This window comes from Trachemys scripta, chromosome 10 (genome assembly GCF_013100865.1).
Source record: "Trachemys scripta elegans isolate TJP31775 chromosome 10, CAS_Tse_1.0, whole genome shotgun sequence".
NCBI classification, from domain to species: Eukaryota; Metazoa; Chordata; order Testudines; family Emydidae; genus Trachemys; species Trachemys scripta.
Genome location: NC_048307.1, coordinates 32,281,170 through 32,308,107, shown reverse-complemented (window position 1 = coordinate 32,308,107; position 26,938 = coordinate 32,281,170). Strand labels below are relative to the sequence as shown.

General features: G+C 53.4%; 1 protein-coding gene across 1 annotated transcript in view; it reads left to right on the top strand.

Moving 5' to 3' along the window:
• CLCN7 (chloride voltage-gated channel 7) overlaps positions 1 to 26,938 on the top strand; it is a 51,964-nt gene that overhangs the window by 13,652 nt on the left and 11,374 nt on the right. The window contains exons 2-16 of the mRNA XM_034783252.1: positions 1,932 to 2,003; positions 6,296 to 6,367; positions 6,765 to 6,830; positions 8,282 to 8,414; positions 10,264 to 10,373; positions 12,316 to 12,396; positions 13,619 to 13,681; positions 15,006 to 15,089; positions 16,557 to 16,650; positions 17,997 to 18,061; positions 18,677 to 18,793; positions 19,245 to 19,299; positions 20,858 to 20,918; positions 22,820 to 22,958; positions 24,787 to 24,880. Coding sequence (XP_034639143.1) covers positions 1,932 to 2,003; positions 6,296 to 6,367; positions 6,765 to 6,830; positions 8,282 to 8,414; positions 10,264 to 10,373; positions 12,316 to 12,396; positions 13,619 to 13,681; positions 15,006 to 15,089; positions 16,557 to 16,650; positions 17,997 to 18,061; positions 18,677 to 18,793; positions 19,245 to 19,299; positions 20,858 to 20,918; positions 22,820 to 22,958; positions 24,787 to 24,880 — 1,306 coding nt within the window. The remainder of the gene's footprint in view (positions 1 to 1,931; positions 2,004 to 6,295; positions 6,368 to 6,764; positions 6,831 to 8,281; positions 8,415 to 10,263; positions 10,374 to 12,315; positions 12,397 to 13,618; positions 13,682 to 15,005; positions 15,090 to 16,556; positions 16,651 to 17,996; positions 18,062 to 18,676; positions 18,794 to 19,244; positions 19,300 to 20,857; positions 20,919 to 22,819; positions 22,959 to 24,786; positions 24,881 to 26,938) is intronic.

Here is a 26,938-nt window from a genome sequence, read left to right as displayed (position 1 = left end):
TCGCGGTCCTGAGATATGTAATGCTGTTGAATTAGGGAAGTCTTTGGGTGAGGTGAGATGTGAGCTGTGGTATCGGTGCCAGCATTCAGGAGGGAGGGAAGGTGGATTTGGGGAGCGATCGGTTAACAGCCAGTCTCTCCAAAGTAACTCGGAGCCACGAGGCACAAGCAGGTTTCACGTGACTGTGGCACTTCCTCATTGGAGAGCCCCAGCACACTGAACAATGCGCGGTAGAAAGGCCTGTCTCTCCATGGTGACTGGGGGTGAGGTGTGCATCGTTGGAGCGGCCCTCCCAGCAGGGAAATGTGCAGGGCAGAGCTGCACCTGGGGTTGTGTGATGCATGGGGAGAAAAGCCTCTTGTGCAGCATCCGGTGAGCTGGCCCCAGTACACTGGGCCAGCTCAGTGCAGCACAGGGGTGCTGCTTTGGCACAGCTGATGCGAGGTGTCCCCCAAAGCAGGCAGAGAGCAGAGCCTCCTGCCTGGCTGGAGCTGGCTGAAGCCTCAGGTGACAGCTCCTATTGCCTGAGCTCCAGGGAAAGGAGATGGAGGTGGCATAGCTCCAGCATCCCTCCCTTGTGCTGCTCCTGCCTCTGTTCTCTAGGGGGGCTGCTGGATTTACCCTGGGATTTAACCAGGACATCTTCAAGTCTGAATGGCTGCAGGGGGCCTTGCAGTCTTGCTGGGAGTGGAACAAGGGGTGTCCAGCCCCGTACAGAGTAAAGAGCAACTCCCAGCTTCTCTCCCTGTGCTTGGGCAGCATCCTGGCAGTGGTGTGGGGTAGGAGACTGGCTGCAATAGGCGAATGAAAGGTAGGATGGAGGGGGAGGCCCTGGCTAAGATCAGCCCCTTCGTGCTGGGCTCTAGGTACCATGAGAGAGACAGACAGACGGCCCCTAACTCTCTGGGCCTCACCAGCTGGCTGGTGGGTTGGTAATGGCAGCATGCTCTTTTCTGCTCCATGAGGCAGGCCGAGAGCTCACTAGTAAAAAGCGTGCACAGGGGCTAACTCCTCCCGGCCTCAGAGAGACCCTTTCACAGCATGATACGGTGCAGTGTAAAATTGAACGCCCCCTGCTGCAGCAAGTGGGCCATTTCCAGCTCTGTGCTCGTCTGCAGAGCTTTATCCATGATGCAAGAAAATGACCCAAATGCAGCTCAGGTGTTCCTCCAACAAACACAGCCGAGGAGCATTTGGCTTGTGGAGGGAAGTAATTTATCCAGCCTCTTGCAAGGTAGACTGTTGTTAATACTATTAATAATAGCTGCTGATAGGGCTTCAAATTGCCTCCTGGGCCTGTCATTGCTGGCTAAGTGAGCCTAGCCCTGGGACAATCAAACTTTGTCCACCAGAGGATTGCAACCAACTTGCCTAAACCAGAGCAGTTGCAGCTGCCATGTGGTCACTTTGTGGCAAGTCCAGAACCTGGTGTACCAACTTCCATCTTGACTGGCGTGGCTTCTGCATTACAAACTAGTGGCCCCTGTCAACATCGAACTCCATGGGTTGCATTAGGCCTGGCTCCTGCATTTGGCCACTGTTGGCCTAGAGCATGGGATGCCCTGGCCTGGAAGGAAGCTATTCCCATGTGCTGCAGCAAGTACAACAGAGTGAGTCTGCGTGAGGAGATCCTGGGCTGCTGACACAGCAGGCAGAGCACAGCCACACCTGGCGAGGGAAGCCTGACCAATGCAGGCGGCATATGAGAAGAGAGAGGGAGAGTGCCCCAGCTGGGCTGAGTGCCGCATGAACTTGAGGGCAGGCAGCTGTCAATCTCACTTCCCTCCTGCCCTGCCCTGCCCCCCTTGCGTATCAGAGTCAGGAGGGCAAAGCGGGGGCACCCAGATGTCTCCCTTCTAGTGTCGGGGCTTGCTAACCTGCGGCCATGTGGAATATTTGTGCATTAATCTAGTTTTCTATTCTCCTCTCAGATCACCCATTCGCCTTTTCTGCGCCTCGGGCAGCTGAGCAGCGTGGATCTCGACGACGATGTCCGCGAACTGGTGAGTGGCACAGAAAGGAGCAAACGTTACTCTGGCAGTTCCCCTTCTTGGTAACCAAGGCCAGGCTGCAGCAGATGGCTCCTCGCAAAGCAGCAGCATGGGCCTCAGGAGGCAAACTCACTGCCAAGGGTCTGTCTTTCCATTGTAAGTCTGCCTAACTTCTTCTAACTTGCCCATCTTCCTCTTCATCACCAAAACCAGCTGCCTACTTCTGCCTGGAAACTATCATGTGTGAGCCCCTGCCCCAGGAGGCACCTCTTGGAAAACTTGGGGTGAGCGGATGATGTGTCTTGGAGAAATTAGTCTGTGTCTTTAAGACTCCCTCCCTCCCTACCCATACCTCCTCTGAGCTCCCGCGTGGCCACAGCCAGTGCTCTGGGCTCTGTTTGTAGCACTCACTCGACGGGTACGCGTAATGGGGGGGGGTGTCCCAAAGAAGGGCATGGAAGTTGCACTTGGTGCCCATGCGTGGCATTGCCAAGTTGGACCGAACGGCGAGCGCAGCCGCGTGGGAGAGCAGCCCATGGCGGGTCAGTGAGCACCTGAGGCTGGAGCTCCAATCCGGCTCCATGGAAAACTCGCTTTCGCTGTCTGACCTAGATCACGGGATTGTAGGGCTGCTGCTGGACAGGCCACTTGCCTGCCGTGCTGTCACCCCCCACCCCCACGTGGGCAGCTTCCTGAACTCCCCTCTCACACTCACTAACCTCCCCATTCCCCGCTGCTGAGCCCTGGTCTTGTGCTCTCTTCAGTGTGTCCTTGCGGCTCTGACCCCACGCAAGAGACACAGGCAAGAGCCGCATCCTCTGGCTCAGAGCATCCCCCGGGTGTGTACGCAGAAGGTCCCTTCCATAGGTGGATCTCCCCCTTCCCCCACACATGTACTCTCCATGTGGAAGGGGGTGTTCAGCTGTCTGCTGACAACTGTCCTCCATGCCTGGCCCTACCGACCTGTTAGTCTGGAAACTGGGGTCCATGTGGAGAGCAGGGGATGGGCATTGGGCTTTGGGGCCCATTGTGCTGGCGGGATGCTCTGTGTGACTGGATTCTCGTGGAAAATTCCTGCCCCCGGCTTCACCTTTGTGAGAGGTTGATCCTGGGCCTGGGGTTGGAAATCCGTTCAGAACATATCCTGCTAATGGGAAAACAGCCCTCTGGGTACAAGAGGCACCCGAGCTCTGGCTGGGAGGCCGCGGTCTGTCCAAGCCCCTCTGGGATCACGGTTATTATGTCTCCTCTCAGAGCAGTGCGTGCTCGCTTGGTTTCCCTTCCCCTCTCACATCCTGTATCTGACTTTCACTTTCCTCAGCTCCTGGGCTTCTCCCTCCATTTCCGTTGGGTTGCTGTTTGTTTGCGTTACAGTGGCACCAAACGGGGTCCCGCACAGACACCACAGGACCGGGGGCTCTGCCTGAAGAGTGGACAGGCTGAGCGGGCGCTGAGCGGTCATTCATTTCTGATGGGTGTAACCCTACGTAGTGGGAGAAGTCCTGTCACCAGTGACTGAATCTCTATTCTCCAGATGGGTTCTGCGCGTGTGCGCGCTTTCTCTCTCTCACCAGTCAGATCCCATGGGCCAGAGAAGTGTCCCCCATCCCCCACCCCTTCATGAGCTGCCCCCAAGCCCCTCCAGAACCTCACATACCCCAGAGGGTGGGGCTGGCCCTCAGGGAGATTGATCTAGAGTAACCCTTATACACCATTTCACGTGGCACCTCTGAGTGGGAGCCACCGTCAGCAGGCCTGGGGAGCAGGAATGGGTGGATTGTGGTCACACTGCTGCTGGAGCCTGAATTGCCTCTAGACTTGCTGGCATTCAGGTTTGCTGAGCTACAGTGATCTGACACTCAAAACCCTTTTATCTTTCTAGCTGCAGTGGTCTGAACTAGGACACACGTTCTGTCTTCGCTTGTGACTCATAGCCATTCTCTTGTCCTGTAGTAGGGCCTTGGTCACTCTCTTATTAGTTGTATTGCTGGTCCCCACCTGACATCAGGGCCCAGTTGTGCTAGGTACTGTACCAATACCCCAGCCCTGTCCCTGCCCGGCAGCGCTTGCAAACTCACTAGAGGCTGGATACAAGTGAATGTAACAAATGGGGAGGGCAGGAGGATCAGGGTAACAGAGCTACGATTCCCCTATTAAGTAGCAATTTCTTGCTCTCTGCAGCCCCGTGCTCCCAGCTATGTGCTCTGCAGGGATTTGTAGGGCCAAGGACAACAGCGGAGCACTGGTAAATGGACCCCACCCCTTCCCTAAGCATGCAGTCGCTGTATCAACTAGCTCGACAAAGGCTGTGCTCCCTGCTCCTGCAAGGAAGGGGGATGGGTGATGATATTCTCAAGACCTACGACTGGATCATAGTTCTTGATTGTTCTCTTAAAGCCCTTTTCCTCTCGGTGTCTGTCTGTGCAGTGCCACAGGCCCCTAGGTCATGCGCTGGCATGCTAGGGGAGACCTCACAAAGCCTGTTTGAGCCAATGATGTAGCCAACTGTCATGACTATCACAACTCCTGTGGTATTGGGTGGTTTTCTTCAAGCCCCAGCTCCTGGGGTCATGTGAATACATGAGACTCTCATCTCTCTTTTTAGAAAGAATTTTAGCTTTCATTGTCTTTCAAAGAAAAGCTTAAAAATGTGACCCCCCTCTCAAGGATTTAGCACCTGAAGGCAAGTAAAAAGACCCCCCACACGTCTTAATCTTAATGGCTCATGATTCTTAAGCCAATCTCACGATTTTGGGGGCCTGATACCGGATTTTTAATGTCCAGGGTTGGTGATGTAGTTGAGGACAGTAGGACAGAAATTTCTGTGGAGCTTGGTGCTTCTTGGTGCTTTCCTGCCTGACTTTTCTCCAAACCCTCTGAAGCAAATGGAGTTCCAGCATCTGCTCCCAAATCCCACCAGATCTCAGTGCCTGGGAACAATGACCATTTCCATGAAAACGGCTTTGCACGTTGTTGGTAACTTGCCAGGGGTGTCTTGGAGTCCTTGGAAGTGTATCATCCGGCTGCTCTGTTTCCTCTTGCCCCCTTGTTCCCCAGCTAAAGCAGATCTCCCCTTCCCATTGGACTCTCTAATTGGGAGCCTGCTTTGCTGTGAGGTGGAGGGAGAATTTCCTTGCCCTGGGAATGTGCCTGCCCTGTGCCAAACGTCACCAGTGACCCTTCCAGCCTTTGCTCGCTGCTGAGCATGAGTATCTCAGGCAAAGGTCTCGGTCACTGAGTCCTGAACAAACGATGACGATAAAGGCTTGAACTGTTCCTAAGAAACGCTCCCGAGGGACCAGGTCATCTGGTCCGCAGGCTGGAGGTCTTAGAGCATCAATTGCTATGAATGTGTAGCTATAATAGTGCAGCTCCCTTATCACCTTCCTATTCTGGGCAAGGGAACATGTTGGAGTAGCTGAGGCACCTCCACATCCAACGTGCCACCCTTCCCAGCGTGCTGCGGCTGGGGCCGGCGGCGCTGTACAGAGGGGGGAGTGCTCTTCCCTGCCACAGGGCGTCCAGGCTCGAATCTCGCCGCACCAGGGGTGGCTTTGGTGCTGAGCATTTGAAAAGCTCCCCCTCTGCCTTTCTGGGTTAAGGACGTCTCATTACGGAGTTGCCTTGTTACCAAGGGGTTTAACTCGCATTTAACCTGTACTTAATGGGCAACTGGGGGAAGGTACAGCAGGGGTCCCCCTCTGCCTGATGAGTTGAGCAATAAAAGCTGTCAGCACACCCGTCCTGGGGGGTGTTTCTGGCTGTGGCGTTGAGGCCGTTCCCATAGCTCCGTGGGCAGAGTGGTGTTGGTATTGGTACACTCATGCTGAGCCAGTCCCATCCTCTTTAGTTCTGCAGGAAATCCCCCGGGATCAGACAGCATGCGTGCTGCGTTCCCAGCTCTCTGCGCAGGACTCTCAGTGCCTGAGGCAGTGGTGTGTCCTGCTTCATTAAGTAGACTCTGTTTATAGCCAATCAAAGTCAACAGCTGTAAAGAGGCTGCTTCATGGTGCCATCTAGGACGCTGTCCTACCCCTGTCTCTGCCTAAAGCCCCTGGCAGTGAACAAACCCCCCTGTTGTCTTTGTGAAAAGCTTCCTGGCAGAAGCTGGTAGTGGGAACTGCGTGTGACCTGTTGATGCGTGCTGCGAGCACCCTGGCCGGTCCCTCGGAAGAGTAGCTGAGCGCTGCTGCTATTGGCTGGGGCTGGAACTTGGGGGTAGCTGCTGCAAATGACAAACTCCAGCAGCCCTGCTTTGGGGCAGTGTTTTGGCTGATCTAACGCCTGATCTTTGCCTACCCCAGGAAACGGAGGCCACTAACCAGTTTCCCAGTGAGATTCCTCACAACGAGAAGCTGCTCTCGCTCAAGTATGAGGTAAGCACCCCAGGAGATGTCTATTTAGTTGGGATTAGAAGATTCTGGTTCAAACTGATTTGAAAACTGGTGGTGCTCAAGCCAGCGAACGAGTGGCGCTGAGTGTGGGAGGAGGCAGTGGGGTTGAGGAGTCATAACATGGTGCGTGGAAAACCTCAGCACCAAGGCTGTTCTGGTGCTGTAGGGCAGGAAAGTCCCTGCGGGACAGCAGGACACCGGTCTCCAGAGTAATCTGTGGGGTTCCAGACAGCAGGGGGAGGTTTCAGTGGAGAAGAGAGCTGGGACTGGGGGCATGAGCACAGTGCAGGTGAAGTAGTTTTCATTGGGAAGGGGCGGAGCAGAGCTGAATCCTCTGCTGTGTTACCTAGTGAAAGCATTTCCCTCTCCCTGAATCTAGAGCCTGGACTATGACAACTGCGAAAACCAGCTGTTCTTGGAGGAGGAGAGGCGGATCAACCACACAGTGAGTCTGGCTGTGCCCACAGCACCGGCCTGTTAGCCCGAGCCCTGCCGAGACTTCAGCCACCCCTGTGGAAACTGGTCAAATGTCACTGCGGGCCAAGGGTCCGAGATGTGGCTTCTCAGCAGCATAACCCATTGCTTCTGGGAACCGCTGGCCCCCCAGAGGAGAGACTCTGCTCACTTAGTTTATGAGCCCACTCCTCTACGTTTGGGGCCACTTCTAGCTGAGCCAGTGAGTAATAGTGACCATGGCCTAATTAATGCCAGTTTGCTTGGGGGAGACCTGGCATGGGACCCTTTGTCAGCAAGGGGGATTTTAAGGAAGGAAGCTGGTCCAAAGGCCCTAACATCCAAAGTGATGATAAATTCTGCAGTCACTGTGCGGGGACGCTACCATTGCCATCCCAGAAGGCGACTCCCCCTAACAAAAATGAAAGCAGGAAGGCCAGGTAGTGTGGCTAAATGCCTCAAGATCCAAACCAGGTCTCCTCCCAGACAAGACTAAACCACCAGGAAGGAGCATGCACCATGGCTGGTGATGTGTGAAGAGGCCTAAGGGCATTGGAAGAGCAAATAACCAAACAGGGAAGAACAAGAAGAAAGTCTTTAAGTACTTCAGCTGCCAGACTGGGCGGGGGTCTGCTGGACCCCTGGGGAGTAACAGGAGTAAGGATAAGGGCACTGCAGAAAGGCAAAACCACTTCTTTGCATCAACCTCCACCACAGAGGATGTTGAGGAGATAAGTGTCAAAACAGGATGCGCTGTGGTACCGACTGATAAGTAGGGTGCAGGGCTGCAGAGTAGCTCCTGCCCGCACTCCTAGGGAAGACGCTCTCTCAACCTTCTGGCCATCTTAGAAATGGGACGGGATAGAAACTATGATGATGCTGTTACATGAGTTGATGGTACATTCTTAGAAACATCCTGTGCAGGAATGCAGTTCTAAGCCTGTAAGCGAAGGGGCTGGAGTGTCAACTCTTTAGCTCAAACATCCAAGGAACGCTTGGGAGAGAAAAAGTCTTTGTTAATACCAGTTTAGTGAACACAGACCGTTTTCAATTGTGTGAATGAAAATCCTTTCCCCTTCAGTGAATCGGGTGTATCCTACCAGTTGTCACCAGACTGCCAGGAAAAAGAGTAGAACAGATCAGAGCTTGTAATGTTCAAAAGAATAAATAAAGCCCTTCCGGACTGTAATTGTCCAGTATCAGAAGAGGGCATGTATCTGATCAGCTTTTCTCTGGGAGCTGCCCTGCCCTGAGTACATTGTGCAGAACTAAATCACTATGGGAACAGCACTGCCGAGTAAGTCACATTTCTTGGGGAAGAGGTGTGTGTGTTTAGGTGCGTGACACCATCCTTCACCCTGTGGGTGCGTTTGGATAGCTAGTCTACTGTGTTCAGGAGCAGCCGAGGTCCTGGGGTATAGGAGTCTGATCTGTCTCTCACAGGCATTCCGAACGGTGGAGATCAAGCGCTGGGTCATCTGTGCCATGATTGGGATTCTAACCGGCCTCGTCGCCTGCTTCATCGACATCGTGGTGGAGAAACTGGCTGGGCTGAAGTTCAGAGTGGTGAAAGACAGTATCCTTTGGCTGTGCCGCAGCTGGGGGAGCGAGTGACATGGGGGCAGGTGCGGACAGGGTATTGCAGTGCTCTCTGGGCGATGGAGCAAGAGGTCATCAGCACAGAAGTGAGCAAAGGAATTTACCCACCAGGAAACTCCCAAAGGAAATGTCTGTGTAGGGTCGGGTGCATGTGTGTTGGCACTGAGTGAACTAACCCTGCAAGAACTCTATCCGTGGAGTAAGCTGAATCTTTGGTTAGATCTGTGAATGCCCTGGGCCAAGAGTAGCGTGTGCACTTGTGATCCGTGTCAGGAGGGGAGGTTTGATCTCACAGTGGCCGTACCATAAGGAGCCCAGCATGCTGTGAGTCCTGGCTCATTAGCGCCCGAGAAGCGAGGTTTCCCATAGCAGACAGGCCTGCTGAGGGGTTCCCAACCCTGATTGGATTCTGTCAGAGGCAGAGATGTGCCTGACAGAATCATGTGATTGATTCCTGGCTGCTCCCTGGAGAGTAAGGATGGGTCAAGTCCATTACTCACTCGAGTAGATAGTCCAGCCTACCCTGGGTACCTTTCAGATGTTCTGCACAATTGATTCCTATCATGTTTGCTGCTTACTAAAGCAATTCATGGTCAGAGAGCAGTTCTGCTCTGCAAAACGGCAGCCCATCGCTCTGCAGACCAGCCCTGTGTGCTCAGCGCTGGAGCTGCCGCGCTGTTGACTGAAATACATGTCAGCTTAGAGCTGGCCGACGTCTTTCAGACGTCCAAACACCGGAGCTATTTCAATTTAAAAATTGTGCCAGCATTCTTCACCCCGCGGTCTTCTGTCCCTGGTCGGGGGAGCAGGGAGAACTGCGGCCTAACTGACCTCATGCATCTTCAACAGAGTAGTGTAATATCCAGTTACCTAACCCCACGGCAGGCCATGGCTACTCATCGGGTTGTGAGCGCTTCCAGGCGGGGACTGCCTCTTTTCTGTCCTTATGGCACCCAGCACTGTGGGCTGCCCCATCTCAGTTGGGCCCTCCAGGAGTTGTTGTAGCAGCTACTTGGAGAAGCAGGCAGATCCACTCTGGGATTTTTCAGGATGAAAGTTGCTGTATAACATGGTCTAAACACTTTGAGAAGGCAAGAACCCAGTTTGACTCTCTGCTCCCTCGAGAGCAGGCCCTGGCAGTTAGGGAAAACCTTCTCGTTCTGGCTGGTGGGTCGTTGAGAGTATAAACAAGGAGTCCCACCACGGCCTTGTTAGTGACTTTGCATAGTCACACTGCACTTCAGCTATTGTCCGAGCCCCGCATCGGTGCATCGTGGTCTCTCGCTTTGCCCTTAAAGTGAAGAGCTAAAATCAGCCTGAATCCGAGATATCCCAGTCCCTTTTGGTGCAACACCCTGTAATGCCAGAGCTCAAGCATCTGGTCCCTGCGCTGCTCAGCTGGGGAGAAGCTGCCCGGCGGAGGGGAGAGCTCAGGAATTAGCACTAGTGAAAATACAGCAGAAACACACCAGCCAAGTCACCTGCTTTCTATATTGAAAGCTCCTTCTCAAGGCTTGGTGCAGTGTGAAAATTCTTTAACTCTTTGATGCCTGGAGCCTGCAGTTTCCCCTGTGATGTGTTCAAATGAAAGGTGCGTTAGCGTGTTCACAAACTGAATCACCGGGTGGGAAGAATTTCCTGCTGTGTTGCATGACAGCTTGTCAGGGAAGCTGTTTAAACACTTCCTTGAAAGATGTGCTGCTCTGTGTGTATGTGTTTGCCTTGCAGTGTGCGGCTGTCTCCCGTGAGATGGTGCAGTAGTAATGGGGGGGAGGAGGCGGGTTCTCCTACCAGTGATATTTGAGGTTCTTGACTGTCCCTCCCAGATATTGACAAGTTCACTGAGAAGGGGGGACTGTCCTTCTCCCTGTTACTTTGGGCCATTCTGAACTCGAGTGTGGTGATGGTTGGATCTGTTATTGTCGCTTTCATAGAGGTAAGAGTTAAGAACCAGCTGTGGGCAGGTTGGTTTGCTCACTTCCCCCTGCATCAGTTCTGCAGTGAAATATGCAGACTCAACAGCCAGTTAAACATTCTAGTAAAATCCCCCTACTTGGGGGAGTGGGAAGTCACTTAGTTTCTTTGCCTGCGTTTGCCTGTCTGTGCTCTGCTCCCCCTGCTGGATCAGGTGGCTTCACAAATCATCTGGGCCTCAAAAATTCTTTACTGCAGGTAAAAGCAGCAAAGAGTCCTGTGGCACCTTATAGACTAACAGACGTATAGGAGCATGAGCTTTCGTGAGTGAATACCCACGAAAGTTCATGCTCCTATATGTCTGTTAGTCTATACGGTGCCACAGGACTTTTTGCTGCTTTTACAGATCCAGACTAACATGGCTACCCCTTTGATACTTTACTGCAGGTAGTGCTTAAATGAGGCACAGTCTCTTTCCAGTGTGATCCTTTATTTGCTTCATGAGCACAACTGTAGGTAACAGCGTCCAACACGGCAGGTAGAAGGAGCACAGCAAATAGTCAAAGCCCAAGGAGGTGAGGTGTTAAGGAGGGAGCTTTTCGGAACGCTGACAGTAACGGTTTGCCTAGTGGATCGGATCCTCAGTTGGGGAGATGGTGCAGCTCCCTCGACATGGGTTGACCTGCATCTGTTTACACTAGTTCTGGTCTTGGCCAGTCTCTAAATTTCCTGCATGTCCAAATTTTTAAGGATGAAAAGCTCATAGGCAGAACAATGCACTTCTGAGACAAGCACACAGCAGCCCCCTTAAACTGCTGCCCATCCGGAGGGGGCCTGTAATCAGGGGGAGTTATTGTGAGATGAAGGGAACAAATCACAGTAACAAGGCAAATGAGCAGCATCTCCAGTGGGGAATCAGGGTAACAGTACCTTAAAGCACAGTGGAGTCCGACTTGACTAGTGTGCTAGACCTGTTCTGCATTGAGGAAGTTGAAGATAAATGTCCAGCCCTGTCTAACGCGGGGGTGGGGCCTTTAGCCACGAGGCAGAATGGATGCAGAAATAGAGATTCACACGGCACTCGTAGGCCCCCCAAAAGAGGCGGCCAGCTTTGCTCTTTGTCATGCCCTCCCCTTTCGGAGCAGGTCCGGAATAGCCAGGACTATGCATGGTGCTGTGGCTGTTACTCAGTGCTGGCCTGTGCCCTTGGGGCAATCCAGCTGCCGGCTGAGTGTTAGTTCCCAAGTCGTATTGAATAGCAGCTTGGTCTAGCGGGATCTCTCGCTTTCAGCTAGGCCGTCGCTCTCCTGTCAAAGAGCCTGGCTCTTTCTATAGAGTTAAAGGAAGCCAGGCAAATATAAACCCTTCTGCGGCCCTGCTCCTGTTCAGCCCCTCCACCAGAGAATCTGCTGAGCTGTTTGCAGTGGCTTCAGTAGAGTCGTCCTCTCCTTGGAGTTGGTTTCTGGAGAACATCTCCCGGGGCACGGCCTGTTCCCTAGTTGCTTCTGAAGAGGGGAATTGCCTCGTCTCCTATGAATTGATTCAGTCCACCCTGCTTCAGTACTCCTGGCAGGTCTGACTAGTCTCAGCCAGTCGGGTTTCGCTTGAGGACAGCTAACAAGTTACCTGTAAAAGCACAATAGAGGTGATGCCAGAGGAATAATCTCTCCCTGAGATTCAGGTGGCTAATCGCAAGTCCCACTCCAGGGAAGGAGCGGCTGACTAGACGGGGCCTTGCTTCTGGAACGTGCCTGGCCAGCTGTAGGGATTGGGGGGACGGACGGGGTATGATCTGTACAGGAAGCAAGGCTCAGACTGCCCCAAAATAGCTGTCATGTTTTCCCCCTCGCAGGGGGTAGGGTGCTGAAATGGTCAGGGAGCGGCCTCCGGCCCTTGCTGCCGTCTGGGATGACGGAAGCCACTGTGTAAGGGCTGATGCTAACGAACTCTCCCCGTGCTTCTAGCCTGTAGCTGCTGGCAGCGGGATTCCCCAGATTAAGTGCTACCTCAATGGCGTGAAGGTTCCTCATGTCGTCCGCCTCAAGGTAAGACACTGGGTTTTGGTGCGAGTGCACTTGGCAGTCCCATGCCCCATCATCCCTCCCCCACACCAGCGTGGTAAGGCTGGCAGCATGCAGGAGCTAGGACTTCCCCCTCTGGCATTCACCAGCCTGGTCTGCCTCCACACCATGCCGGTGTCCCCGTGCGCTGCCAGCTCCCCGCGCTCGTCCTGGACGTGCGCTCCTGTCCCAGCTCTGCGAGGATGTCCCTTGGCCTCCCATCTGCAGTTGATAGTGGCATCTTCTGGGGGAGAGGAAACTGGCCTGAGTCACCAGCTCATGACCCCAGCGGTCGCCATCCTGCCCAGCTTTGTGACTCATCTTGGGCAAGTCCCTTCACCTCCCTGGGGCTCTGTCTAATAAACACACCAGTGCAGATCCCTTTGGGGCCGTCTGGGGCGAAGCGCTAGGTAACTGCAGTATCACTGCTGGTACTGATTGTACACGGGGGGCTGCGTGTGCATGCTTGCGTCTTGTAGCCTCCTGTACTCTGAGCCCAGCGTAGGCTGCTGCTCTCCCACTCGCTCCATTCCAGTGGCAGTCAGTCATCGCGTGCACCCGTTGGCAATGGGAATGTTGTCTAAAAGCACTTTTCCGGCCTGCAGGCCCTACAAAGCAACATGGGGGCTCAGCGTTGGCCACGAGATCTCTCACACAGCAGAGCTTTGCAAAGTAAAATGGCTCCCCTGGGTTGGATCTGAGCGCTCAGAAGGGCTCCAGTAGGCGCATGGGGGAAGCTGGTGCTGCAAATACTTGCTGACCCCTGGATGCAGGGGGAGCAGTTACTGGACTGCCCAGTCCTCTGTAACGACCGTGACTCCTGCCCTGCAGTTCCTCCAGAGAGCTGGTGCTCTGCGCTGGAGAGAGGCTGCTGCAGCGGAAGTTTAGACGGTACAGCTGCAGCAGTGAAACAGCAAGTCAAAGACAAGAGCCAAAGAACTCTTTGCCATCACTGGCTCCTGCTGCTATAGCTGCTAGCTTGCTAGCTACCCGCCTCACCTATTGCCTTGTAAGTGTGATTTCCAGGGAAAAGAGGCTGTAACCATCTTCCCCTTTGCTGTCTCCCAGGTACATGGATTGCGGGGAGCAGCCGTGTCTGTTTTGGAGCTCTCTGCGTGTCTCCCACCAGCCCGGCGCTGAGAGTGACTGCCTCATGACTTGCGCTCTCTCTCCTGTGCTAATCAGGGACTCTCTCCTTCTTTTCCAGACCTTGATGATCAAAGTCTGCGGGGTCATTCTGTCAGTGGTCGGAGGTCTGGCTGTCGGGAAGGTAATTTACCCAGGAAGTGAATCTAATTCAGTCACCTTCCCAAGCTCGCTGTCGGTGTGTAGTCACCCTTCTGTGCTGCACCCTGGCCCCGGGAGCTGCTGCTGTCACGCTCGTGTGTCCTGATGCCTCAGTTACCGCTAGCATCTCAGAGTGGCTCCATCCTAAGCGGTTTGTTTAAATGGATACATGTATCCACGTGATCCTGGGTCAATGACTTTGCCACTTTCCCCTTTGCTCTGATGCCCCTCATCAGTGGGCTGCCTGGAGGTGCCTCCCAGAACAGCAGGGCTTCTCAGCCTTTTTCTTTCTGAACCCCCGCCCCCCCCCCCCCCAACATGCTATAAAAACTTCATGGCCCAGCTGTGCCACAACAACTGTTTTTCCACATATAAAAGGCAGAGCCAGCGCTGGGGAGTAGCAAGGAGGGCAATTGCCTGGGGCCCCATGCCACAGGGGGCCCCACAAAGCTAAGTTGCTGAGGCTTCAGCTTCAGCCCTGGATGGTGGGCTCAAAGCCCAAGACTTCAGCTTTCTGTCCTGGGCCCCAGTGACTCTGTCAGCCCTGCTTGGTGGGCCCCCTAAAACCTGCTTGCAGCCCCCCGAGGGGCTCCAGACCCCTGGTTGAGGACCACTGCAGTACAGCACCAGCAGTGTGCTGTGCTTTCCTGGGGGACTGGGGATCAGGGGACCCTGGGTAGTGGTGATGTATCCCAATGACATCTGCTGACCTGCCAGGACTCGGAGGAGATGGGCAGGGGAGTTGCAGTCCCTGCGGCTGTCTGGTTCTTTCAGTATCTATGTTAGAGGCCATCTAGAGACTGAATCCTACAATGCTGTCACTGCACCGTTAGGTGGCCTTCCAGAGAGTCCTGCTGGAACGTCGCCGGGCAGAGGTGCAGTCACTGGTACAGTCTGGGATTATGACTGGAGCTTGGGTCCACTCTGACGCAGTCCTGGGGATCCTCTGCATTGATAGAGACAGCTCTTTAGGAGTTCACGCTCCGTGCTCTAGACAGCGTGGCGGTTTGTCCAGGCCTGCTGGATGTTATCTTTAGAGCCACTTGTTAGAACTAGGAAGTATGGGAGTAAGGTGAGGCTTCCACTTCCTGCAAAGAAACCTCCCCTGCTGGAGCTGAGGCTGCTTCGGCCATAGAATCCCCGTGTGGCTGCACTCCCTCGCCAGCTGTGCAGAATGGCTTTGGAATCGAGCTGGGGGGCGTGTACGGGATGCACAGAGTTCACACTCTGAATGCCCGTGTCTTCATGGCGAGGCTCCAAAAAGCGAAGCTGCCTTTCTCCTCTAACGTCCGCTTTCCTGCCTTCAGGAAGGGCCAATGATTCATTCCGGAGCGGTCATTGCAGCTGGGATCTCGCAAGGAAGGTCGACTTCTTTGAAGCGAGACTTTAAGGTTGGTTAGCTCGCTCCCAGAGTCTGACGGGAGTGTGTCCGTGTCCGTCTGTGTGTGTGTGTCCGTGTCTCCCCCCCCCGCATGTGCTGGGGAAGGAACTGTGGTTACTGGCTCATGACATCTCGGGAGGACACAAATCGGTCTCTGGTCCAGTGGATAGAATCAATATAGTAAAGTGCTCTTCACCTTCCTAGTGCAATCTAGGGCCAGTCAACTAGCTCAGCTGAATCCAGAAGAGCCTGCCCTACTGAAAAGGTGGGGTAGGGTGGTGAGATGGAGATGGGTCTGCTGCAAGCATGAGTGCTGTGGACTTCCATGCAGACAAAGCTCTTGGCCTGTTGTGCTCCGCAGGGCGGCAGGGGCCAGGAACCCTGCTCGAGCAGTCAGCGGCAGGTGGCTTGGAAGGAGTAATGCTGGCCTATCCTGAAGGTGGCTCCGTCCAATCCTATTTGCCCTAAACTATTCCAGTTGCAGTCCTCTCTGGGTACTTATCCCACAATTCCCAGCAGCAGTGCATTCTGGGAGGAGCTTGAAATGAATATATTCTCACCCCTCAGCACCCACTGCAGCTGTGCTGGAGAGAAGGATTGTGTGCACTAGGAAGAGCACAGAGGAGTGGTGGAACGTCCCTCCCCTCTGGGTCCGGCATTGCTAGTGAGGAGGGCAGGGAGCAGTGCAAGGCAGGCAGGCAGTGAGAGGCTCCCCACGTTGCTACACTTAATTCAATTGGCCACTGATGTAACCATCTAAGTGGTCTCAGCAGACTGAACACGCTGCCGCTGATCTGTATCAGGAAGCGAAAGCCTTGATGGCAACCCCGTGATGCTGCCATCTGGGCTAGGTGGCCCTTGCGAAGGGGCCCACTGGCTGGCACTGGTCCTGCGTGCGCTCTGTTTGCACTGCTACGTGAGGGGGACGTTGGCTCTGCGGCTGGGGGAGGAATCCAACTCAGGTGGGCGGATACACGCTAGCCCCGCTCCAGCTAGCGCACTAAAAATAGCCGTGCGGCCGTGGCATTGCAGGTGGCAGTTTGGCTAGCTGCCCGAGTGCATCATCAAGGGGTTGGGTGGGCAGCACAAGCTGTCACCATGTGGCTGTGGCCACACTGCTGTTTTTAGCACCCTGGCATGAGCAAAGCTAGCCTGTATCACCCCGCTGGAAAACGCGCTCCTGGCGGCTCTGTGACATACCCCCCTAAGGGACAAGAGTGCACAGTGTGTCTGCTTTTATTGGTTCATATCCTGGCTGCGATGAGTCATGTGCTGCTGGGCAGTGTAATGAATTGTTCCAGGGGTATAACACCCCTCCACGCAGCACGGACAAGGGTACGGGGATAGCTGCGAGCAGCATCTTCTGCATGGGAGGAGAGCAGCCAATGTCAGCCTGTTTAATTCTCCATGCTGATATGACGGGGGCGCTCTTGGGCTGCTAGCAGCCGGTAAAGCCGCTGTCCTCGTGTTGTTTCAGATCTTTGAGTACTTCCGCAGAGACACGGAGAAAAGGGACTTCGTCTCAGCCGGAGCGGCTGCTGGCGTCTCAGCCGCTTTTGGCGCCCCAGTTGGTAAGATGTCTTCTGATGCTGTGTGTATCCCTGCAGGCCAGACCCTGCCCCAGGAGGGACTCTCCCCCCCCCCCCCCCCCCCCCCCCCCACTAGGGGCAGCTGGCAGAGATCTCGTGACTTTCCCAGCCCTCTTGGGATGGGTGGGTTAGTTAATCACGCTTAGAGGGGAAGTGATCTGTGCTGGATAGAGCTTGGAGCGTCAGCTTTGGGTGCTCTGCATGTTTGTTCTCAGGCAGTGCTTGAAACTGCTGCTTTCAGAGCCATGTTCCCATGTAGCATGTCCAGACTAGAGAACAATGGCAGCTCTGTCCGTCTGTCCCTCTGCTCCTGCCCATTGAGCTTGGTGGCAAACAAAAAAAGCAGCATGCAGGCTGCCTGTCTCTGCTGGGCTTCTGTCTGATGCCGACGGGAGCCCCTGGAGAACAGAGAGAGGGAGCTGGGTCCTGACATGCAGATACAGCCAGAATGCCTGGCTACCACCGGGCCCTGTTACTGCTGAGTCCGTGAGCCAGCCAAGAGAAACCAAGACAGCGCCAGTGAAGCGGAGGGGGTCGTGCCTGGCTGGGTAGGGCTGGGAGAGCTGTTAACCCCACCCAGGGACTGCGGAGCCCTCCCAGGAGGGGTGTCGGTATTGGTCGCTACAGGAAAACCCGTGCGTGTTCCCTCCTCCGACGCGAGCCTGAAATCTAGGCGTAAAGTTGAGTGTTAAGGAACGAGTTAGTCCCCCAGAGAGTCGTCCCTGCCCCACTCACCCCCCCCCCCCCACAGCAGCCCTTATCCAGGGTGAACCCATGCCCAGCATTGCTGCTCCTCCCCGCTGAGTGACTGGGGAAGTGGCAGGGTGTAGGCCGAGCACAGTCACCAAAGGGCACCAGGCTTTGTCTCCACAGCAAAATCTTCCCACTGCCATGGAGGCAAGTGTCAGAATGCCCAGCGTTTCCGTCTCTTCGACAAAAGCGACTGTGTGAGATGCTCCCCCAAAGCCTCCTGGCTCCAAGTGTGGTGGTGGCATGACCGAGGGCTGCTAGCACAGACGTGCATTTGCAGCTGTGACCCTCCCCAAGGCTTGGCCAGCCAGTGGCCTGCTTCCCGGGCTGAGGCTGGTGGGGGTGGTCCCCTGTGTCAACAGCCACAGCCAGGCATCGGTTCCTAGTGCGGGTGTGAGGTCTCCAACCCCATGAAGCTGTGTCCCTGGTCTCTGCGCACCCGAGGGGCAGGTTCCTTCCAGCCCATGTAACTGGGCGATCGAAACTCGCCCTGAAAGGCCCAGCCGCTCCCAAGCAGAGAGGTGGTAGCTACCCGAGCTGATCCATTACAATGGCCCCATGGCCTTTTGTGTCCTTAGGGGGAGTTCTTTTCAGCTTGGAAGAAGGTGCTTCCTTCTGGAATCAGTTCCTGACATGGAGAATCGTAAGTGTTAGCAGCCTGAGGCAGAGGCTGGGCACCGGCTTCTGAAAAACTCAGCCGCCAGCTGGGGGTTTCACTGGGGGTTTCACTCAGGCCGGGGCGGGGCAGGATGCCTTGTCGAGTGAGGGGCCTGCACTGGGTAGACACCCCCCATCAGAAGGGGACTGTCAGGTGAATCTAGGCCTTGACTGGTGTAAGAGTCTGAGACCAAGACAGAGGATGCTGATGGTTCCCCTCCCAGAGAAGCTGCTTGGAGTCCTGCAGTGGCCTGTGCCGGAGAGGTGGCAAGAGGGAGATGGGACGTAAAGGGAACAGCGCAGAAGAGGCGTGAGGCACTTGTGTATAAGCACAGAGCGCAAGGTGCTGCATGACCCCCAAGGAAGCTATGGCTCCTGCCTGTGGAGCTCACAGCATAATAGACATGCTGATTCGGGCACCAGGCACTGGTTGGGGGTGTGAACTAAATCCTGCCCCTCCCTGCTGTAAGAACACTTTGGGGAATGAGCGGGGCCGGGGTAGGCCCCTGGCGGATGGAGTGGGGTTTGGAGGGGTGTGACGGCAGGCAGCCGAGGTGGCAGGTTGTCTCGTGCCATGATGCTCTCTTGCTTCTCTCTGCAGTTCTTTGCCTCCATGATCTCTACGTTCACACTGAACTCCATCCTGAGCTTTTACCACGGGAACCCCTGGGACCTCTCCAGCCCGGGTCTCATCAACTTTGGAAGGTTCGACAGCGAGGTAAAATTGCTGGCCTTGCTGATGAGTTCGTGCCATCACTGGGCAGGCACATGCCCCGTTCCGGGCATGTTCTGCAGCCTTGCAAGTAGTGGCAGGACCTGAAGGCAGCAGATGGGGCCATTCACTCCCTTTATACCCTTCCCCTGAATGTTTGACAGTAGGAGGCACCTCAAGTTGGGGGTGTCATGCTGGGGCGGGGGAGCTCTGCAAAAGCCAGATACACCCATTTCCAAACTTCCTGCCGAGCAGCCTCTTGGAAGCATTTGTCCAGCTGTTGCTGGGCTCTGGTTCTGCAAGCGTGGGATCTGTGGGGCCTGAGAGTGAGAAGTCCTGCTGCAGCCATTGCTCTAGGCAGCTGCCAGCTGTAAAGGCCTTGAGCAGAGGCAGTGACTTGGCACCAAGTGAACTGCTGTGCCGAAAGGTCTCCAAACCCATTTCTCCTTGTTTACAGAAACTGGGATACACGTTCCAGGAAATTCCGATCTTCATTGTTATGGGAGTGGTTGGTAAGATTGGTCTGCTCGTTCAATTGAGTTAACACCTCTGAATAATCCCCTGTCCTGGAAAGCTGCCTTAGCCCACTTCCTGAGGAGAACAGGAAAGACATTAAAAAGCACAAAAACAGAGGGCCCTCAGGGAGCCTGCTGCTGCTTGATGCTTTCAAGGGCCACAGCTAGATTCTCTGGCCAATCTTGATCTTCCATGATGAAGGCGAAACCCCTTAACTTTGTTCTTCCCCCTTAGAGCCTGTCAGGGTGACATTGGTCTGAGGTCTGGCCCCCTGAGAGGCTGGGGGAAGGAAACTGGTGTTCTAGGCAAAACTCCCTGCCCGCTAGGAGTCTGTGAGCAGGGTGTTTGGAACGTGAACCGTGTGAGAATTATTTTCTGATCACGGTTTCCGTACAGCCCTCTCCTGCTGCGCTGGGCACAGCACACATCTAGAAATCTGACTGTCAGCTGCAGCCTTGCCTGCCTCTACCTCAGTGCTCTGTACAATCAGGTGGCTGCTAACAATCTACCACTGGATTTAACAAAATGACCAGAAGTGCAGGGAAACGCCAGGCTGGAGTCAGCGAGGAATTGCTACTGACTTTCCTCGTAGATAACTTTTCCTCGTAGAAGCTACCCTTTGGATCGGACTGGACCCCAGCCAGGATGCTGATGTCACCTGCTTCTTTCACTGCCCTGGGGTCTGGATGGTGGTTGGATCTCAGACCTTCCGGCCATTACTCCCTGCTCAGAACAAAAACAGGAATACTGTGGTCTCCAGTAGACTGGCTGCCGTAAGGCGACAAACTCTCCTAATACCATGTTGTGTCTGAGCATTGAAACACACGCGTTGGAACAATGAAAACTACCATTGCCACAGCAACCCTGATGCAGCCACATTGCACATCCCAGTATACACTAGAAAATGTGGCAGTTATAGTCTACGTTGGGCCTCTGAATAGCCTGATGTGCTGTTAAAATTCTCAATCCTAATGTTGCATTAATGCATCATGCCGATCTATGACCTTCGTGCTGTAGAAATAAGATCGGGCTCAGGCGCTGATTTTCCTTTAGTGAAGAAACGAGAAATAAAGGGGGAGGCCAGGTGTGTGGATGGATCTTTCTCAAGGATGTGCGCTCGCTCTCATTCTTCTCTCCCCCTCCAAAGCAGTAGAGTTAAATTTTGACTCTTTCAATTTTGAAGTCTCCATAAACTGGAGATTTGTGCCCATAGGGAGAAATGGCAGCAGCTTGTGCAGTTTCTTCTGTGACTTTCGGCTTGCTCTCCTTTGTGGCTTGACACTGAGTATTACAGTAGGAAATTGCTGCTTTTCCCTGGAAGCTGCTGCTGTCAATGGTTTAAAAACATTGTGCTATTGATAACATGTTGCTGACGAGGCCAGAGAATTGTCCAAAGGCAAACTGAGTCTGGAGAAATCTTTTTTTTTTTTTTTTTTTTTAAGACGTGTTTAACTCTGCATGTAGGAAAATCCCGAATGTGGCATAAAGGAATATTGGCTTCTTTCAAATCCACTCAGGAGGTTTTCAGCTGTTTTCCCTCTTTCCTGCTTACAGGTGGAATTCTCGGCGCGATATTCAATGCCTTGAATTACTGGTTAACCATGTTCCGAATCAGGTAAGAGCCCAAGAGGTGCTAAATAAAACAAAATCCCTCGGTATTATAATGGGTTGTGTTCAGGTTGGGGCCAATTAACTGAACCAAAGGGCGTTCCTTTCATTCCTGTAGCCCTGCAGCTTCAGATCTGGTAAGTGACATGTGGTGTTAGCATGTGGTCACTCACAAAACTCAAGTGCTTAGAAGCAAGGAAGTGGTAGCTAAGGATACCATCGCTTTATAACGCACTAGAATCAACAGCTACTATCGCAAAGACATCCATGTTTCATCACAGCTGTAACTCTGACCCAAAGTAAATATCCCTTCCATCATCTCCTAAAGCAGAAACCCCTCTGAGAAAGGAATCTTCTATTATATGTGCCCCTTCACAGTACAGTAATCCACCTAAAATACATATCTAAATTCAATGACTCTTCCATGGTTTCCTATTGAAGTGTGTATAACCACAGTTTCTTGAGACGCGTTGGATTTCATTAGATTCTACATATGACCTGTAAGTATACCAACTGATGTTGCAACTCCCATGTAACAGTATCTTTTTGAAGAAACACGTCAGTTCTGAAGGCTGAGGATCAACTAAAAGACTTTAGAACAAATCCATGGGTCAGAGTTCAGGTGATGGTGATCAGATGAATTTCTTTGTTCTGATGCAAATACTTATGTGGACAATGCGATTTTCTTAACCATCCATTTCTTTGCTGTTCAGTATTTGGGTTATGTGCTATCTAAATGCATTGGGGAACATTTTCAAAAGCTCAGGTCCCAGTGAGCTTCTAAATCACTTAGATGCTTTTGAAACTGTCCCCATAGTCACTTTGCTTCAAAAATCAGTTAAAATGGTTAAGCTTTCTGTGTTGGAATACCTCCCTCCCCCCTCTTGGGACCTGGCTTCTCATTTATCCACCACAGCTCATCTTTCAAGAGCAATTAGTTCAGACAAATAACAGCCCGTGCCTGCTGGGAGGATGGGGGAGTGCTCGTAGCTTTTGCAGATGGAACAGACGGGAGTTGAGGGATTCAAAGCAGACGGTACATTCCGTGTTCGACGGTACTGTGAACGTGTTCATGGAGCCAGAAGTCTGCAGGACTGTTAAAAGTATAAAGGGCGATTTCCATGCAGCTCCTCGTTCGTACAGCCACAGTAACGTTCAGACGGCCTTCCGCAGGGCGGGATAGCATCCAGGAGCAGAGCTGGGGAAGGGGATTATTTACTTTCTGTGGACAATTTGGGGGGAGAGCGAGAGAGAGGAGAGCAACAAAAATGATCGAAGGTTTAGAAAATCTGAGCTATGAGGAAAAGTTAAAAATAGCAGGTGTGATTAGTCTTGAGAAAAGACAACTGATGGGGGGGAGGGGGAGGGAAAGTCTTCAAACATGTTAAGAGCTGTTATAAAGAGGACAATGATGAATTGTTCTCTGTCCATCAAAGGCAGGACAAGAAGTAATGGGCTTAATCTGCAGCAAAGGAGATTCAGGTTAGGTGGTAGGGAAAACGTTGTAACTAACTCCAAGGATAGCTAAGCACTGGGACAGGTGACCAAGGGAAGTTGTGGAATCCCCGTCACTGGAGATTGCTAAGAACAGGTTGGGCAAACACCTATCCGGGATGGTCTAGGTTTACTGCCTCAGTGCAGGTCGCTGGACTAGATGAACTCTCAAGGTCCCTCCCAGCCCAACATGTCTATGATTTCCCCCTTCATTTGGGCCTGTGAAATCCTGCTGCTTGTCTGGTGCCTGCCCCTGGGGGATGGCAGCCTGCACCAGTCACTCCCGCGCCCCCCAAGCCACCAGCAGTGGTTGCAACCAGTCTGAAGAACCAGCTGACCCGGGGGTGCCTTTGGGAAGCAGAGAACAGCCGGGAGGTTGCTCCCTGTTCACACGGCTTGTGTCTGACTCTGCAGGTACATCCACCGCCCGTGCCTGCAAGTGATCGAGGCCATGCTGGTGGCGGCTGTGACGGCAGCTGTGGGGTTTGTGATGATCTACTGCTCTAGCGACTGCCAGCCCTTCCAAGGGGATTCTGTGGCCTATCCCTTACAGGTAGGAAACATGGCTGTGAACCCCCTGTCCCCTGCACAGTGTCTGTTCCTGACTGCCCCCTAGAGCTGGATCAGATCATAGCACAGTCAGGTGCTCAGAGCTCAGGGATTTTCCAGGCCTGATCTATGCTGCCTGGCTTGGGAGCTGGCCTCAAAGGGGCCAGGCTAGGCCCAGGGAGGGGGGAGTCTCTGTAGCTTTTTGACAAGCCAGGGGGCTGCAAGCACTGAGGGAGCAGGAGCATCCCCTGAGATGGGCAGTGAATGAGACAGGGCTCCATACATAGCAGAGGAACCCTGCCTCATGCAGGGCCTGAGCTTCCTGGGCTCCCATTATAGGCAGTCTAGCAATGCTGGGCAGGGTCACTCAGCGCACATTGAATGAGGCGAGGCTCTGCTGGGGGGGCATGGTTCACGGAGTGCATGGCCAGCAAGGGGGGCCTGTCAGAGTCTGGCCAGAGACTCTCAGTTTAAGGGACTACAACAGAGAAGTGGGTAACTTCATCTAAACTGTTGCTGGAAGATGCAATCTGCAAACCAAGCACTCAGTCGGGGAATGACAAAGGTAAGGTCACCTGTGCAGCCTGAACTCTGCCCTTGTGCATGCCCAGAGTAGCACAAGATGGCATGTGTGTATCTAAGATTGCAGAGAGCGCTGTATGCTTGAGGGAATAGTATGCGATCAGCTGATCGGATAAGACTGGGGTGGGGGGCTGAACTAAAGGTCTATGCGAGCTCAGTGGCCTCAACACAGGTTTCTAATGGAATCTAGCTGGGATTGATGATCCATCCTAGTGCACCAGCAGAAGTGAAGGCTTTGAAAATAACATGAGCCTTAGAAGAATCATCGAAGTGTAGGACTGGAAGGGACCTTGAAAGGTCATCGAGTCCAGTCCCCTGCCTTCACTAGCAGGACCAAGTACAATCCCTGGCAGATTTTTGCCCCAGATCCCTAAATGGCCCCCTCAAGGATTGAACTCACAACCCTGGGTTTAGCAGGCCAATGCTCAAAGCACCGAACTGTCCCGTCCGCCCCCCCCCCCCTTGGTAAAAGGGTCACATATTGCTGACTGCTGTTAAGGAACATCTAAAACTACTAGAAATCTGTTAGTCTTTAAGGTGTTCCTCGTTGTTTTTGTGGATACAGACTAACATGGCTACCCCCTGAGACTTAAAACTGCTAGAACGGCTAGAGATGGGAGAGAGATGTCTCATCACCCTTTCTGCTTTCCCTGCTCCCCTTTATAGCCAGTAAGTGTATTCCATTTGTGACAGTCGTTCAGCTAGTAAAGGGGAAGAGGAAAAATAGTAATGTCCCAAATTCTCAGCTAAATTTTAGCTAGATTTCAACTTGACCATGACCCTCTACATTTCTGAGGTGGGTAACACTGTACAAGTACTGAAGTGAGAGGCTAGGCCTAGTGTGCTCACCATTGCAACACCCAACTGATTTTGGAGTGTAAATCTTTTCAAAAGGGATTTAGGCATTCTTAATTCCCAAGTGCCTAAATCCCTTTTGAAAATATGTGGGCTCCTAAATCAGTGACGCTTTGCACCGATGCGTACAGAAATAGCTAAATACCTTTAAAATGTTGGGCGTAAAAGTCTACCTAGCTGAAGGCAAATGTACCATGCTAGCAATGCATGTGGCTCCATGAAACTCTGCACATCTGCTAGTGGGGTGTATTTCACCAGGTGCCCAGGAGCCCCTTTCACTCCTGCCTTCTCGCTCTCTGCCAGCTCCTCTGTCCCCATGTGCCACACGTCCCAGCAGCGATCGTCGTGTGGATTCTACCAGGTCTCACAAGCCAGCCTTTGTGTTTTCTCCCCAGCTGTTCTGTGCGGATGGAGAATATAACTCGATGGCCACCGCCTTCTTCAACACGCCTGAGAAGAGTGTCGTCAGCCTCTTTCACAACCCCCCAGGTCGGTTCTGGCTCGGCTGACGGGATGCTGAGATGCAGGCAGAATGGGGCGGGGGCTCGGGTCTAGTGGCAGGTCCGGGGCAGCAGACCCAGGAAGCAAGTCGCATTGCTTGGTTTGTGGTCAGACGTTCTCGTGTTAGCCCAGCCCTGCAGCCCTGCCGGGTGAGCTCTGTTCAGTAATGCTCATAGGCTAAAGGGACCATTGCAATCATCTAGTCTGACCTCCTGCACATTGCAGGCCACAAAACCTCACCCAGCCACTCCTGTGATAGACCCCTAACCTCCGGCTGAGTTACTGAACTCCTCAAATCAGGGCTTAAAGACTTCAAGTTACAGAGAATTCACCATTTACCCTGAGCTCCTCTAAAAAGATCCTCCCTGTCGGCGAATAGCAACCCTCCACAGCGCCTGCTGGGTGTACAGGCTCCGGGGCTGTCCAGTGTGTAACACATTAATGGTGGTGGTGTCACATAGGAGCCTTAGGGTATGGACTAGGGCCTATTGTGCCGGGTGCTGTACAAACAGAACAAGGACAGTCCCGGCTATGCAGTCGTGATGGTGAGCTAAGCACTTAACCGGGGCAGTGCCTGCCCAGCACAGCTCCCAATCACAGGGAACGGGAACAACCCACAGATCAGCCCGGGCCAGATGGTTCTAGTGCAGAGCCATTCACACTCGCCATGACGTGCCCTCCACGCCTCTCGGCAAAGCTTTAAGAGCAGAGGCAGCAGGAGCCCCTCATAGCGTTTACAGATACCCTGCTGTGCGATGTCCTAAATCTATCAGCCTGACCTCCTCAGAGGAACAGAGCCTAGCTTTGTTCATACTCACTAATTCATAAAGTGCAGTTGTTTGCGAGGCGCCCGCTGTTCACTAGCGTGAATTGGGTGATTTGCTCTTGAATATGCATTGAAACAATCTAGTCTCTAGCCGAAGGTGAATAGGTCAGGTCTGAGTAGGAGACCTGTGTCAGAAGACTTGTGCTTTTATGTCAGTGGCTGATTTGGGGCTTTTAAAAGTCAAGATCTGGATTTGGATCTGCAAAGTGGTGTTGATACGTTATTGATGCTCCCACAAAAATTCCCCCTCCCTTAGCCTGTGATAAGCACCCTGTCCGTGGGCACATGCACTCAGACAGGCAGGATGAGAGCTGGTGTGTGTTAGATTGTGTGTAGATGGGACCTTGACAAGGAGGCTGCAGTGTCCCATGAGCACTCCTGTTAAATGTCAGCCAAGCATTTTCCATTCACCACCTTCAGTCTCTGTTGAGCCGTTCTCCTTTGTGTGCTCGCTCCGAAAGCTGGAGTCTGTTCTGGAAATGTTCTTGGCTGCTTCCTGTTTGCTAAGGTCTCTCTCCCCTGAACGACTTTCCCTTCTGGTCATGTTTGGAATGTGGATTTTACTTTTTGGGTTGCTAGAAATGAAATCCCATTTCACAGTGCCCCGGAGAGTCCTGTCTGGGTTTGCATTTCTCGGCTGATGTAATGCCTGGGTAACTTTAATTGAAAAGGCACAAGTTCCACCTCTACCCCAGTAACGGTCTCCTGGAACGGCCGCTTGAATCTCATGCCTGGTCTTTCACCGGCAGCTGATGCACGGAGATGGCTCTCCCTTGAGTGCACTGAACTGGCAACTTCAGCACTGGTTGCACTCAGTGGTGGTGACTTTCCTGTGGAGATAGGATGGGACCCAGAGAACTTGTGGTGCCCCAGACCTTTCCCTCTCCTGTCTCAAATCTTGGTTGACAGTTGCTGTGGAAATGTTCAAAGGGGGTGGGGTGGGGACGCTCCGACACTCTTTAAACAGCTGTCGCCTGAGGACGCAGATCCAGGGAGTGCTGGGGGGAGGACTTCAGGGCACTGCACAAGAGCCTCTCTACACAGGTGATGTCCGCAGCTGCAGTATGGCTGGCGAGACTTCTGTGGGAGGCAGCACGCACAAGCAGCAGGGGGTGTCCCTGGTGAATATAGAGCAGGAAGGTTTATTGCTCTGTCTGGCAACAATCATGGCACAGCACTGTAAAGAACACGATATGCCGGGTCGAATTGCCTTGGCTTCC